General features: G+C 47.4%; 1 protein-coding gene across 2 annotated transcripts in view; it reads left to right on the top strand.

The window, feature by feature from the left end:
* Positions 1-336: 336 nt before the first annotated feature.
* ZFP91 (ZFP91 zinc finger protein, atypical E3 ubiquitin ligase) overlaps positions 337-16109 on the top strand; it is a 45535-nt gene continuing 29762 nt past the window's right edge. Inside the window, exons 1-2 of one of the 2 annotated variants that reach the window (XM_006263561.4) lie at positions 337-689; positions 3317-3342. In XM_006263561.4, the coding sequence (XP_006263623.3) occupies positions 352-689; positions 3317-3342 (364 nt within the window). In that variant the 5' untranslated portion in view covers positions 337-351. The remainder of the gene's footprint in view (positions 690-3316; positions 3343-16109) is intronic. The other variant, XM_059722428.1, reaches the window with a different exon arrangement.

Below are 16109 nucleotides of genomic sequence, written 5' to 3'. Positions count from 1 at the left end.
CGCGTGCGGGGCTCCTCAGGGCCGGGGCGGGGGGCGCGAAGGGCAGCGGCGCTCGGGTCTTGGGCGCCCCTGCGCGGGGTGGGGGCGGGGGCGGCCGCGGGAGCCCCGACAGCGCGCGCACCAGAGGGCCCATTGCGCGGCGGAGCGGCGCGAGGGCCGAGCCAACCCCCGCAGCCGATTGGCTGGCGCGGCGGGGGGGGTGGGGCGGCCGCCGCGTCCCGCCTTCTGATTGGCGGCTGTCGGGGCAGTCTCGGAGCCGGGTGAAGCCGGCGGCCGGCGCCTGATTGGCTGCGGCGCGGCGGGGCGGGGCGGGGCGGAGGAGCGGGGCAGCGGCCCTGCGCTGCCGGCCCGATGCCGGGGGGGAGCGAGCAGGCGGGCGGCGCTGAGGAGCAGCCGCCGCCGCCATCGCCGCGGGGGGAGGGACCGCGCGAGAGGGTGCCCGCCGGCCGCCGCCGCCCCCAGCCCGCAGCCGCCGCCGAACAGGGGGAGGAGTCCGGGGGCAGCCGGGTGCTGAGGGGTGGGCGGGAGCGGGGCCGGGCCGCCGCCGCGGGAGGAGCTGCTGCGTCCCGCCGCCGCAAGGCCGAGTATCCCCGCCGCCGCCGGAGCAGCCCCGGCGCCCGCGCGCCCCACGACCCACCCGCCGAGCCGCCCGCTGCAGCCGCCGGCAAGAAGGGGACCCCGCGAGCCGCGTGAGTACTGTGCACAGCTCCGGCACGTCGGCTCTGAGTGCGGCCCGGCCGCGCCTGCCCCCACCTCCACGCTGTCTGACTCCCTCCCAGCCTGGCTTTCCCGTGAAATGGACGGGGTGCAGCAGCCGCCGCAGTGCTTTGCAGCTAAACGGTTGGAAAACCTCCGGCAGGGGCTACTTGAAAGTTGCCGTGTTAACCCTGGTAAACTCTTGAAATATGCAGGGGCTCTTGTGCTGAAGTGAGCTAGCTCAACCTGCTGATCAAAACGGCAACTTTTTCTGATGAAGTGTTTAACCCAGGTTGCAGCTCTTCACATTTTTGTGCATTTAGGCAAGGAAGAGTGAGCTTGGTGAGCTTAAGTACCTGGCATTAATGAACACCATCTTAACTAATGGCTTCTCAGTGCAGATTCCCCCATTTCCATACTATACTCTGTTTTCAAAAGCCCTTTGGGCCTAAATCATGCTTTGCTGGCTCTGCTGCACCGGCGTACTAGACTGACAGGCTGGTCCAAGTTTAGACTCAACTTATCCTGATAAAACTGTACTGCTGTGAGGCATCCAAGCTATATTAACAACAGCACAGTTCTGCTATTCCCAACGTTAGGGGCTTTGGTTGGCATACCTAAGCCTTTTGGCTTTTTGCACATCCTCACATTTATAAATGGTTAGCTAAGCTAGCAGAGGTTTGTAGTAAAGTTAGGCCCAAAAGGGGCACTTACTTTACTGCTCCTAAAATGTAACCAGGCCACATCATCACCCTTCTAATCAGCTTTCCACGTTTCAGTATGTGACAGAGCATTTCAGGTGCTACACCCAGTTCGGTCCACTAGAGTCCCCATCCTGTGAATCTGGGTTAATGTTCCTGCCATGTTGGGGAGTTTTTTAAAACTTTTTTCTTGTTCCATGAAACTCTCTAAAGGGACTATGTTGTAGCCTTTTGTACTTTTCAACAAGTGATCTCAGTGTGCTTTGAAATGTTGCATTACAACGTACCTCTACACTAGATGTTCTCATTCTGTTCAGGGAGGAACTTATATACAAGTAAGGTTCAGCGGCTACCCAAATTTGTCTCAGGAGCTTGTCAGTGTTAGGAAGAGAACAGTCTCCCCTCAGCCCTCCTTTCTGCTGACCTAGGTTCTAAACTTTAAGGCTGTGATTCTAAATTGCTGATTTACTATATTTACTCAAATTCAAGGCAAGATTTTTCCCTCCATTTAACATGGGGTGGGCAGAAAGCCCCTCATCTTGGATTCAAGCATAAGTTGGTGTGTGGGGGGAGGGGAGGCAGCTGCTGCAGCTGCAGCTCTGGCTCCAGGGCTCTGGCCCCAACCTAGGGTTGGGGTCAGAATTACAACTACTGCTGCTCCCTCCCTCTCCCTCATTTATTCTTATTCTGGCTCTGGCCCTGCTGGATGTGCTTGCTCCAACCCCAGCCTAGGCTGATCAGAGCTGCCACGCCACTGCTCTGGGGCTGGGATCAGAACCTGAACATATTCTGTGCCCCAGGCTGGAGCAGGAATGGAGCCTACTGGCACCAGAGCAAGGGTAAGTGATGAGGGGGAGTGGAGGGATCTGAGACTACAGGGGAGCAGAAGCAGTGGGGGGCAGGTAGCAGGGGCAAGCCCCATCTGTCACTTTCCCACCTGCTGTTCTCTTCTGCCTCCCACACTGCCTGCACTTTACTGCTCCCCCAACATTGCTTGCTCCCCTGCCATTGCTGGGGGAATGAATTTAAAACAACTCTTCAATAATTATATCCTGTACATAGAAAATTATAAGTAATATATGAATGTTCCATGTGTAAAATCTGATAATTTGGCAGGTTGCCTTAAATCAGAGTCATCTTTGGTGTCAGGTAAATTGAGTATTTACAAATCTAACAGTAAACTTTAGATAAAAATTTGTAATGGAGTTTATATTCTATCTTTGCAAGTTCATTTTCTGTATCTCTTCAAATAGGAGCTGCATTCCCTTCTCCTACCTAGCATTTTGTGTCACTAAACTAAAGCTCTTGCAAGGAAGTATTATGAAAATAAAAATATCTATTGAACCCTTCAAAGTTATCAGAACTCGTTTGTAGTATATATGTCTATGTTCAGACATGACTTGGATTGGATTGTCTCATAAGGCTGCAACTTTGGCTTTGCAACAAAACAAATTGCTAGGCACTGAATTGGGTGCAACAGTTGCTTGAGTAAGATTGGAAGAGCCTTGACTAGCTTTAAATGTCTGTGAAAACACTTAACCTGGCACAATTTTCTCATATAGATAAAGTTTAAGTTAGATTTCATACCTATGTGAGCAATTGCAGTGAATTTACTTATGTAAACAAGCATTTATAGCCATAAGAGTTATCCTCTTAGCACACAAAGCATGCAGTTTGAGAAAGTTACTGATTGTATGCCATGGGGGGTGGGTCCTTTCATGAAATGTTTTTATTAAATGAAGATAGAACTAGAATTTCCACAAAGGAACACTCTTTAATTTTTTTATTTTTTTTTTTGTGCAAGAGTCAAAGAGTCTAGAAGTTGAGCTCATACCTTAATTTAGAGAATTTATATGCTGTGCATTTCCTGCCACGTTACATAACATACCATTTAAATTTACTTTTATATTTCTTTTCAGATATGTGGATAAAGCAGCTGGTAAAGGTAAGACATGAATGACTTTTTCATTCTGATTGTTTTCCATCAGCATCTTCCATTTTAAGAACATTTTATATTTAAGATGCTCTGTTGCCCTGAAGCTGCTTTTAAATTTGTGAATTCATTGTGTTAGGCTTTATATAAGTGTGTTCCTGGTCCTAAAAAGCTAATGTAGCCCTGGTTCACAAGATTCCTGTAGCATATTACAGGAGTAGGCCTGAAGGGGTTACACACAAGGTGCAAGCCAATGAGAACATTCAAACATAAATGCTGATAAATTTATATATATGATCCTTTTATGTTCAGTAATCCTAGGTTTTGCAGATGAGGTGAGATTTGCAAGAGGGGGGGAAAAAGTAGAAATGGCTTTTGAAATTAAATTGGGGAGGGTGATCAACAGGGATCTGGGTTTTCTGGTTCCCATGGAAAAACGGAGTAAACTGCAGGTCTTGCCTTTTACGAGAGGCAAAAGCGCATTTCTCACTTTGCCAGAGAAACCCGTGGGTTTTGCCATTTTGTAGTAAGCTCCCTGCAGGCTGGCAGAGTTGAAAGTTGGAAAGATAGGGGGCACCATGTGCATAGATATGCATGTGACCCCAGACAGCCTGCAGAGCAGCTCCAGCAGGGTCATTCTGGGGGGAAACAGGGCACCAGGGAACAGTGGCGTGCTGTTCTTGCTGCCCTGCTTCCCTCCCCCGTGACCCGGGGTGTTTCATTTAGATCATTGACAAATGTGGATTTAGGGTTACTTTTTTTAACTGAAAATTGGGAATTTTTTTAAATCAGAGAAAACCAGGATCCCTGGTCATTGGTGTGTAAAGGACTAAGTGAAGTATGTGTGCAAAAAAGCTAATATAGATACAAAAGGCTGACATGGTTGGAGCACAAGAGCAATGAGTGGGAGACTTGCTTCTTACCCACCAGGTTCTTCCTACAGATGTTTGGTGTTAAGCAAACTCAGATAGGCAGTTTCAAGGATTCAGTTTTCTCTGCCTTTTTTTTTCAATGTATTCATTTTGATTTGAAGGCATCTACTAGATTTATACAAATATAAGATGATCCCAATAATTAGATTCTATATATGGAAATTGGATAAGTTTGGTACTATTTTTCAGGTGTAGAATCTAATTATTGAAAGGTTGTTTTGAATTCATCCCCTTCCCACTGCTATAGCAGGGAAAATAGTGGCTGGGGGATGTCAAGTGGTCCCTTTGTCCTCTGCCCACTTCCTCCATTCTTACCTTACATTTTCCCCATCCTGTCTTCATGCTCCTCCTTACTACCAGACCCTGCTCAGGCTCTGTTCCTTCCCTGAGCACAGCGTGGAAGGCAAAGTAAGTGAGCTGTATATGACAGTAAGTGGGGGAAAGGAATAGAGGGGAGGGCAAGTGGAGAGGAATAGGAGACTGCTCTGGGTCCAGCTCTGGCCCTGACCCAGACTCAGGGCCAGACTCCAAACTGTAGCATTTGCTTGTCCCCTTCCCCCCATTGTTAATTTGAAATGCAAGGGACCAAAAAACCACTTATTTCACAATAAACACACACAGAGTAACTTGCATATGTGCAAATGCCTATTGGTAAATTCATCCAGATTTGATACATTTTAAATTGTTCCAAACTGCTGCAAGTTTCAGCACATAAAAACATTGTTGAGCAGCACTCTTTTGCCTATTTATCTCTTCATTTCCATCTTTGGTTATCCCTCAGTATGAGGATGATATCTGTTGTGGGGATTATTGGTGAGTTTTAAAATAGCTGAGAAATCCAATCCGTGCTCTGCAATTTTTTCCATAAACATGACAGGTGATACCTTGTGGGGGGCACAGCTGTTGGCCAGAGTGTTGTGTGCTTTCCTTCATCCTCTGCCATTCTTTTGGCTTTCTGAGCAAGACTGTTCTCTTTGAAGTGGGTTGTAGCTTGATGTATGGTACTGTGCCATTGAGACATGTTTCATAGTTGCATAGTTTCATAGAAGCTAGGGTCAGGAGGGACCTGAACAGATCATCTAGCCTGACCCCCTGCCACAGGCAGGAATGAATGCTGGGTTCACAAGACCCCAGACAGGTGATCATCCAACCTCCTCTTGAATTTGGCCAAGGTAGGGGCGAGGACCACTTCCCTGGGAAGTTGGTTTCGGATTTTGACGACCCTAACTGTAAAATATTGCCTTCTGATTTCTAACCTAAACCTACTCTCCATCAGCTTATGACCATTGTTCCTTGTCACCCCAGGTGGTGCTGGGGAGAAAAGGGCTCTGCCTATTTGTTGTTGATCCCCCCCTGATGAGCTTGTAGGCAGCTATCAGGTCCCCCCTCAGCCTCCTCCTGCTGAGGCTGAACAGGTTCAGGTCCTTCAGTCTCTCCTCGTAGGGCCTGTCCTGCTGCCATCTCACCAAGCAGGTGGCCCTCCTCTGAACCCTCTCCAGGCTGGCCACATCCCTTTTGAAGTGCGGTGCCCAGTACTGGACGCAGTACTCCAACTGCAGCCTGACCAAAGTCACATAGAGGGGGAGTATCACCTCTCTGGACCGGCTTGAGATGTACCTTTGGATGCATGACAAGGTATGGCTGGCCTTGCTGGCTGCAGTCTGGCATTGGCGGCTCATGTTCATCTTGGAGTCAGTAATGACTCCAAGATCCCTTCCCGCCTCTCTGCTTTCAAGAAGGGAACTCCCCAGCCTGTATGTATGTTACCAGCCAGCACTTCTCAGTTTGTAGGGTTGATGCCACCCTTCTTAAGGTGTGTATTCAGGGTGTCCTTGTAGCACTTCCTGCCCTCTTACCATGACTGAATTGAAAGAAAAGGACTTGCTTTGGGAGACAAGCATCAGCCATCCACACACAGTGGCCAGACCAGTGGAGTTGATGTTTCATGGTGCCTCAAAGCTGGTTATGTTAGCTGCAGAGAGGATGCTGGCATTGGAGCAGTGGTCTTCCCATCTAACGAGAGAGACCTTCCTGAGGTAACGTTGATGGAACCATTCCAGGCACTTAAGATGGCTTTGATATGTCACCATGTCTCTCACCCATAGAATAGCATGGGCATAACCGTTGCACTATAGACCAGCGTTTTAATTTCTGTCTGCAGAACTTTATTGGCAAAGACATGGTGAAGCAGCATTCCGAAACAATTCACTGTACTAGCGCATCCATCTTTGATTTCTACATCAAGTCTGACTGACTGGGAGAAGTGACTGCCAATATATGGGAAATTCTCAATGTTTTCCGTGGGTTCTCCACCAATGGTAATTTGTTGAGGGAGGCAGAGAAGCTTGTGCTGGGGCAGACTGATGGAGCACCTTGGTCTTCCCTAATATTATGGGAGAGTCCCAGGGTATGATAGGCACCTGAAAAAGGTCAGGGTGGACTGCAGATCAGTCTGTGTGCACATGGATAACAGTTGTCCGCATGCTAAAGGTCAATGATGGCAGTCTTGGTAACTTTCATTTTGCAGTGAAAGCGCTGCCGGTTTAAAAGCTGCCTGTCCATTCGATACTCAACCCCAATGCAAGGAAGCGAGTAGTCATGGCTGAGAAATATCTGTCTTGCTGTGATTTTACAGAAAAGTGTTGGGGCAGTGATGCAACCCTGCTTGACACTACTACAAATGGTAAATGGGTCTGTCTCTGATCTACTGCAAAGGACTGTGGCGGTCATCCCTAAGGACACTGAATTTCAGTGGACAACCAAACCTAGCCAGCACCTTCCATAAGCCTTCACGATTGATGGAGTTGAAGGTCAATGAATGCCATAAACAACTCCTCATGTTTCTCACTATACTTCTGGATCTGTTGTGCAACAAAAGTCATGTCGGTGGTATCCTGAGATGGTGTAAAGCCACACTGGGATTCTGGGAGGGCATCTTTGGCAAGGGAGAAGAGACGATTTAGATGGATGCGAGTAAAAATCTTAACAGCAATGGAGAGGAGGGCAATGCCTTGGTAGTTCCCACGCTGACTTGTCCCCTTTCTTGAAGATGGTCACAATGTTGGCATTTTTTTAAGTCAGGTGGAGCTTCGTCATAGTTTCATAGTTGGTAGGGTCTGAAGGGACCTGAGCAGATCATCAAGTCCGACCCCCTGCCATGGCAGGAAAAAGTACTGGGGTCAAACGACCCTTGCAAGGTGTTCATCTAACCTCCTCTTAAAGACCCCCAGGGTAGGAGCCAGCACCACTTCGCTTTGGAAGTTGGTTCCAGATCCTAGCCGCCCTGACAGTGAAGTAGCGCCTCCTGATGTCTAGTCTGAATCTACCCTCTGCCAGCTTGTGACCGTTATTTCTAGTTACTCCTGGTAGTGCTCAGGGGAACAGAGACTCCCCCAATGCCTGCTGGTCCCCTCTGACTAGTTCATAACAGGCCACTAGATCCCCCCTCAGCCTTCTCTTGTGGAGGCTGAACAGGTTCAGGTCCCTCAGCCTCTCCTTGTAGGGCCTGCCCTGCTGCCCCCTGATCATGCGGGTGGACCTCCTCTGAACCTTCTCAATGCTGTCCACATCTCCTGAAGTGCGGTGCCCAGAACTGGACGCAGTACTCCAGCTGCAGCCTGACCAGTGCTGCATGGAGGGGGAGGATCACCTTCTTGGACCTGCTCAAGATGCATCTGTGGATGCATGACAAGGTGTGGTTGGCCTTCCTGACTGCGTCCCCACACTGTCGGCCCATGTTCATTTTGGCATCAATAATGATTCTAAGATCCTTTTCTGCCTCTGCACGGACGAGAAGGGAGTTCCCCAGCCTGTAGGTATGCTGCTGGTTCTTTTGCCCACCCCTGTAACCTGTCCAGGTCCAATTGCATCCTATTCCATCCTTCTAGCTTGCCCACATCCCCCCACATCTTAGTGTCATCAGCAAATTTGAATAGGGTGCTTTTTGCCCCCTTATTAACCCGTATTTTGATGAGAAGTTGGTGGAGGTTTTGTGCTAGTGTTGTTCCATCAGCTTTGAAGACCTCTGCAGGAATGCCATGTGGTCCTGGCGCCTTATTGTTCTTTGTCTGATTGATGGCATGTCAGACCTCCTTTGAAGGATGGGGGATCAGCAAGAGATTCTATTACTGGGTGTTGAAGGATGGACTCGGTGGTGGCAGCTAAGACCTCAGATTCATGATCGACTAGAATCATAAAGTGCTTCTTCCAGCGTTGTTTGATGGATGAATTGTCCATGACAAGGGTGGAGCTGTCCTGGGAGTGCAGGGGGGTTGGATCATTGGAATATGGCCCGTGGATGACTTTTATTGCTTAAAAGAAGCTTCTCATGTCTTGTTGATCAGTGAAACTCTGGATCTTCTTAGCCTTCTCTTGCCCCCACTGGTTAGGAGGCTGTCCCATAGCCTCCTCTGAACTACAGCTTTGAGATGGTGGTAAGCCTCTTGTTTTTGCTGGTTGGAGGGTTCATTTTGCCAACTGAAGAATACAGTTTTGTGATGGATAAGTGCCAGGATTTCCTCGTTGTTCTCATCAAACCAGTCTTGGTTATGGTGAGTGGAGCATCCAATGGATTCAGCATGTGCCTGGTGAATAACTTTCTTAAGTTCTTCCCAATGTCCCTGGATGTTTTTGATGTCATCGGGTAGGTCAGAGAGTTTCTCAGTAAGGCATTGCTGAAAAGCCTTGCATGGTCTTGGAGTGCCTTGATATTAAATCTGTTCTGCATTCCTTTCATTTTTATGGTGTTGTGTGGAGCAAGCTGCATGTCCATGATTGATCTGACTAAACAGTAGTCTGTCCAACAGTCATCTACACCTCTCGGGACTCGGGTGATACAGACATTGGTACTATCACAGGCCCTGATAACAGTATAGTCAAGATGGTGCCAGTGATTGGAGCGTGTGTGGTTCCAAGTGGTCTTATATTTGTCACTGTCTGAAAATGGTATCTGTGATGAGCAAGTCATGCTCTGCACATTTGCTGAGGAGGAGGATACCATTAGAATAGACTTTCCCTATCCCCTCTTTCCCAGTGGTGGTGCCACTCCAGAGTTCAGACTGCGGCCCAGCTCATGCATTGAAGTCACCCATGAGGATGAGTTTGTCTTCCTTGGCAGTAGCAGTCAAGACCGTCAAGAGCACAATAAAACTGTTCCTTGTTGACTTCTTCATCATCAAGTGTGGGGGTGTACACAACGATGACAGTAACATACTGGTTGTTACCGAGCTTGAGGCGGAGAGTCACAAGACATTCATTTATGCCTACAGGGAGTTCTGAAAGCTAACTGACAATCTCGTTCTTGATGGCAAAACCACCAACCCCATGAATGCACCTCTCAGGTGACTTACCTTTCCAAAAAAATGTGTAGCCCCACCTCCTCCTTGTCCCAGCAGGTCTCACTTAGGGCAGCACTATCGATGTCATATCTTGCAAGTTCTCTAGCTCTTATGGCGATTCTTCTTTTAGGATACTCACTGTTCAGGGAGTCCATGACAGTGTGGACATTCCATGTGGCAAATTTCAGTACTTTATTTTGTTGGTTTCAGCCTCAGAGTGATCCCCCTAGATGTGGCAATCCAGCCAAGGGTGTTTGAGATGGCTTATGTTTAGGACACCTTTTCTAGCCCCTTTCCCATTCAGGGTGAGCAGAGGGGATCCTAAAGGGTATTGTTCAGTCATGGCCATAGTCATGGAATTGTAATTCTGTCTTGGTGAGTGTAAGATGACCATTACGCAACTGCCACCTATGTGGAGATTTGTGACTAGGGACTGCCAGAGATCACTGTTCCTGCTCCCACCACCACTTGTCCATCACTGCAGGACTTGGTTTGTGGGAGATGTTAGCATCCCTGTCATAGGCCTGTGTGTGAAATCTTTTAACATGGGAAAGCCAATGTGCAAATGACAATCACATGAACTTGACAAGGAGTCCTGAACCCAGTGGCAAGGATGTCCAGGACAACTGGAGACCTCCATTCCTCTGTAGCCCTCATCTGCCTTCACAGCCACAGAGAACCAGCAGCTCCTCAAGTACACTTGTTCTGCAATTGGGGTCTTCAGGAGTTTGGACCATGCTTAGTCTGGGAGCTCACCTCAAGCCTGTTTGCCAAGGGAGACCCTACCAGGAATACAAGACTCCAGACAACAGCTGTGAGAGTCATTGGAGCACACAAGCCTCTCTACCACTTCTATAGCTATTTAACACATAGTACAGATTATGCATGATGTTAGTCTAGAGCCAAAAGGCTCATGACTTGTGTAGTTCATTGGGCTGGGCCCCAGCAGAGTCAACAGCATTTCAAGCCATGGTGATCCTGTAGCCCAGCACTGCTTTGCATGTGTGTACTCCAGATTTCCCCACCCACCCACCAAAGAATCCACATACTAATTAGACCCCCACTCATGACTGAAACTGGGTGTTTTTGTTGCAAATCCCTCCAAAAATGTATATGCAGATGAGGTGCAAGGCTGCCTGCTCTGTCTCCACCCCCCACACTAATCATATGCGATAAGCTGAGAGAAGGGGTGATAGAATTTGAGCTCCGTAGAAGTTTGGTGATGTTTACCAGACACTTAAGGCTCGTGAAGAAACAGGAATCATTAGAAATGGGAAAGAAAGGCACTGCTCAGCTGAGTGAAGAGGAAGTCAAAATATATTTAATTTAGTGGTTCACCATGACTTGGAAAAAGTGCTGAGAAGGACTGAGCAAAATGGACAGTATTTTATTCAGATGGGTTGTACTAACCTATCTTTGTGGTGGGTTCCCATCATCATATCAAATGTAGCATTTTTGGCACAAAGGAGAGAGTGTCAGGGCTGGCTCTGGATGTGTCCTCATCTTTTACTATGAAGAGTATAATAGTTGATGAATGTTAAGAGTTTGTGCTTGCTGAGTCACAATTTAAGTTAGCAGAAATAGGTAGAAGTGGATCAATAAAGATTTTTCTTGGCCAATGTCGATAGCCGATTATTAACCAATCGTATCAGTCATTACCTATCCACTAACTGATATTCAGTAAAAATGAAAGGCATTTTAAACTGCTGGCATAAATTAATCTTTTTTTGCTTGTTTTGCATTTATAACACATACAGCCCAGGGCCAAAAGTCACGAGCAGCAAGGCTGTTCAATGCACTCGAATTCCAGTGTGTCGGAGCAGACTCAGTCGATTGAGTCTTCTGGAATGTGGCATTTGCCACACTCCAGCAGCCTCCTTTGTCTTGTGTATCAGTGTCCTGTGCTTAAAAATGGCAGCAGGGGCACTTGAACTAAAGCTTCTCAAATGAGCTTTAGTTTATGTGCCCTTGCCACCATTTTTAAGTGCAGGGACGCTGATACAGGAGACACTGTGGTGCTTTGATTAGAGCGGCTCTTGGAGCTGCTCTAACTAAAGCACCCCACCACCCCTGGAGCACGTGCAAAAGCAGCCCATGCCAGTTGCAGCAGGCGGGGCTGGCCTAGTAGTGCCTGCAGCTGGCTGTGCAGAGCCCTTCAGCCCCTGCTCTTCTGCACAACACCCTTGAACCCCTGTCTGGGTGCAGCTGCCTGAGTCTGCCCAGCAGGACTGAGGGGGAAAGTGTGAGCCTTCCTGGTGCCCAGGGCTGGGTGGTCTCTGGGACAGGCTCCCTGATCTCCTCCCTTTGCCCAGGGCAGGGCCACAGAACCATTCCAGGCCTGGAGAGATAAGGCCACTCCTCCCCTGCAGCCTGGCTCCAGGTCCCGAGAGTTGGACTTCAGCAAGGGAAAGACCCCTCTCCCTTCTGGTGCTGCCATTGCCAGAGGCAGGGCAAGCCCCCGTGCCCTGCAGAGGAGGCTGAATGGCCCTGGCCCCAGGAAGGGAAGGAGCCAGCTAAGCTGAGGTGCCAAGGGAGGACCCTGCTGCACACAGAAGGGAGCAGCTGCCCCTGGAGTGCAGACCCTCAGGCGCTGCAGGCTGAGTCACGCCAGGCTGGGCAGCTCTTCCTGCCTCTCCCCTCCCCAGTTACATCTCTGCAGCACCTGCCACCTTTTACAGCGCTGGCCCCAGCCCACAGTCTGTGCCACACCAGCGCCCGGGACACTATGCCTGTCCAGCTCAGCCCGGCCCACCAGTGGGGGAATAGGGGTGAGGATGGAGAACGGCTTGGGCCCCTGCATCTGACCGAATCAGGCTCTCCGCACTCAAGGTCATCCTGGCTTGTGGGAGGGAACCCAGGCATCCAGGGCCCTGGCCAGAATGCATAATTATTAGTAAACATTATCAGCTGTAACAGCCAAAAAAAGCCAATAGCGTCATTTCCCTTTTGTCGGTGCTGATCTGCTACCCAACTAATATATTGGTGTACCTCTAGCAATGAGATGTTATTGCTGTTCACTACATGTATGAATAGTAGCAGAGTATTCTTGCAAGCTTTGTGTGTTTGCTCACAGTTAAATGCTCAGTCTCTTTTAATTATTTTAAATGTTTAAGTGTTAGCTTATCTTAGTTGTTCCATCTTTCCCAGTTGTTCAGAAGTTTCTGAAATTTTTCTGCAGTTCAGACAGAAATTTCCCAAGCTATATCTCTGTCCTAAATTTCAGTTTTTCAAGTTCCGCCAGTGAATGGTTCAGCTGTCCTTGATTATAAGAATGGTAAAATACTTATTAAATTTCATGTGAAAAGCCAAAACTAATAGCTTGAAAGTTGGCATGGAAACAGACTCCATTGAAGAGAACTGCCTTGTCTGATTCTGTAAGAAATTTGTCTTCACTTAGTTTTAGTTTTCCAAAATCGTGTTCCAGCTTTGGGTCATAGATATTTTTTAGCTCCCTTCAGTAGGAATGTGTGGCCTATAACTTGAGAATGAATACATGTAATCTTCTGCTGGGCTGCATTTTTGAGTGCTGGTTATTACAGCTAAATAAGTTGTTCAGAAGTTGGCTGTAGTTTGCAGCTATGGGACTTTAGTCTGATGATGGTTGTCAACTTCCTTGGTCATACATACAAAAAACTAGAACTCTTGGTTCCAAAATGATACCTGTTATTAGACCAATTGTAAAATGGCAAGAAAATTGTCCTTTTCTGCAAGTTTTGGGATCAAAGTCCCTTGGTCAGGCTTTGGGAAAAGTGTAGATGATACAAGATGGTAAAAAGTCCCCATAGGTAGGAAATAAGCTTCATTTTTGCACAGAGGGAGCTGAAGATGGAAGGATGTCCCTCTGGGTCTATGAGAGTGTCTTTGTGAGCTGTGTTGAATAGCTTTTTGATGTGTTGATCAGGTAGAATTCCTTCCCTGGAGGTGTTGGATGGCAGACAAGGAGGTAAAAAAACTTCCTTGTTGTTCTGCAGTGAAGTTTAAAATCCAAAATCGGCTAAAATTCGGCATCTTCCATGTTTCAGGGGTGTACTTGGTAGCTGTGTTGGTCTGAGACAAAAATCATACATGCCATGTGCGACATGTTGGTCATACATGGCATGCAGGGAAAAGGATTCCCTCCTAAGATGGACAGGGTAGAATAGTCTCATGATGTCCAATCTAATAGTTCCACATTGTAACAGTAGCACTGTGGTGATACAACTTCAAAGGTTTCCCAATTATCAAAACTGAAATCCTGGAAGATGAAAACTATTTTATTTTTCCATGTTTTTTTAGGAGGGGAGTGCCGGGAAATTCAATAGAAGTTTGTCATTATAGTGTTGCTGTTGAATATTCAAAGGCTCAAGTCGGTACATGTTAATATGTTTATAAATACAGTTTAAATCTACCACTTTCTGTACTTACATTGTAGTATGTATGTGCCCATGGATGGCTTTTGGGCAGAGCTTGGTATGTTTGGTTGGGCATCCCAAGTTGGCCACTTTTACTGTCACTAGGACCCAATATTCAGCTAAGGACCCAGAATTCAGAGTCCCCACCTCAGCTGCAGCCGAGCTAGGCTATAGCTCCACCCTCCAATTGTAAGAAATGCAAATCTAAATAAAGTTCAACAGATAAAATGCTACTTAGCTTTCTGAGCAATTTCCTGCTTGCTGTACATGTCTCTGGCTCCTTGGGTTTCCTGTGGCTTCACAGTTTCTCAGACGCCTCTTATCTCTTAGGGTTCAGACATAAGTACCTCACCCGGCTGTAAATGAGATTTTTGAAGGAAGTGTTCAGAGTTACAATGCCACCCCCCAGGCCAAACAGAAGTTCTCTGTGAGTTCCAGGGGAGAGGGGAATCTAGCTGCTGGTTGCAGCCGGTTTCCCCTAACAACAGCCCCTACTCCTTCAGCCCTCCCTGTTTTCAGAATGGGAAAACACTATTTTTTAGGTGGGGGGCTCCAGTACACCCGCCTCACCCTCCAGCAGGGACTAAAAAAACGCCAGACTGAACTCCCTCTGCTTCCGTTTCCCATTCCTATTGTGAAACAGTGACAGGCTGGGTGGCAGTTCAGACACAAGTTATGGAAGACTATTTCGAAATGTCTTCATATGAACCCTTGTGCAGTGAGGGTTCAGATTTTCACCTGATCTGCCATTTTTAAGTGGTCTACAGCCACACACTTGTGTTTGGTCACAGCTATAGACTGCTTTCTGTGGCCAGACAGGGCAAAAAGTGTCACTTCTGTCTGCACCCTCAGAGCTGTCTTTAAGGAAGCACGCACAGCTTTCATGCAAATTACATAAATGTCAAATGAACAGAAGAAAAATCCTCCTTGTGGCTCCTCTTCCAGGCTGCTTGACCTCAGCTGGCCCCAGCAGCAACATTTAGTGCTGTGCTGGCAGTGCAGCCACCTAAGAAGCACCAGCTGCAATCTCTTGTTTCCCTTCTTGGCCCAGGTGGGCCACCTGCTCTTAATTCCCTACACCTGGGTGAGCTTCCTTGCTGGGAGGCTCGTGGCCTTACTAAGTATTATCGCCAGGGATCCTAGTTTTCTCTGATGTAATTTTTTTAAAATTCTCTGATAAAACCTCCAAAATCCATGATTAAAATGAAATGCTAGTTTGTGTGCGTGTGTGTGTGTGTTAGTGGCATTTCATTTTAATCATGGATTTCGGGGGTTTTATCAGAGAATTTGCATTTTGTGTGTATATGTATGAACACAATGTTTTATTGATATAAATATAATTTTAAAGCAGTTTGGAAGCCTACCAGTGCCTCAATCACTATAATGGGGCAAATTACTCCAAGAACAAGCTCCCCAGCCACAAAACAACCATCAGAGGAACAACACCAACACCTTACGACCTTCCAACCTCAGACTTGATGAAACTGCAAGCAGCAACCAACCCACAAATATTATCAATCTCTCCACACACACGCTTACCAAAACTGAAAAATCTGTCCTTTCTAAAGGCCTAAATTTCTGTCCAGAAAAATACCCTAATAAAATACTTCAATGTGGAGAACTAGAAGAATTCTTCCGACGCTTGCGCCTCAAAGAATATTTCCACGACCACACTGAACCCACTCCCAACTACAACTCATCCTCTGACAACATTCAAGAAAAGAGCAATGCCAAAAAACCCAAAAAAACATCAGATTGGACACCTCGCAGTGGACGAAACCCTAACCTTGACCGCTACATTGACTACTTCAGGGAAAGAATGAACAATGAAATAATCCGCAACACGGGCCACCACAACAACCTCTCTCTACCAGAGAAAAAGGCCATAGAATCTCTAAGATCTAACCACCAAATAGTAATAAAACCAGCAGATAAAGGAGGAGCCATAGTCATCCTAAACAGTGAGGATTACATAAAGGAAGCCAACAGACAGCTCTCTGACACCACCTACTACGAAGAACTACAAGAAGATCCTACTCCCCTTTTCACCGAAGAACTCAACAATACCATCAAATCATTTCCACCGAGATTACAAGAAAAACTACAGACCTTGATCCCCC

This window comes from Alligator mississippiensis, chromosome 2, assembly GCF_030867095.1.
Source record: "Alligator mississippiensis isolate rAllMis1 chromosome 2, rAllMis1, whole genome shotgun sequence".
Taxonomy (NCBI): Eukaryota; Metazoa; Chordata; order Crocodylia; family Alligatoridae; genus Alligator; species Alligator mississippiensis.
The sequence above is the reverse complement of the archived record's forward strand: the minus strand, read 5'-3'. Positions and strand labels throughout refer to the sequence as shown.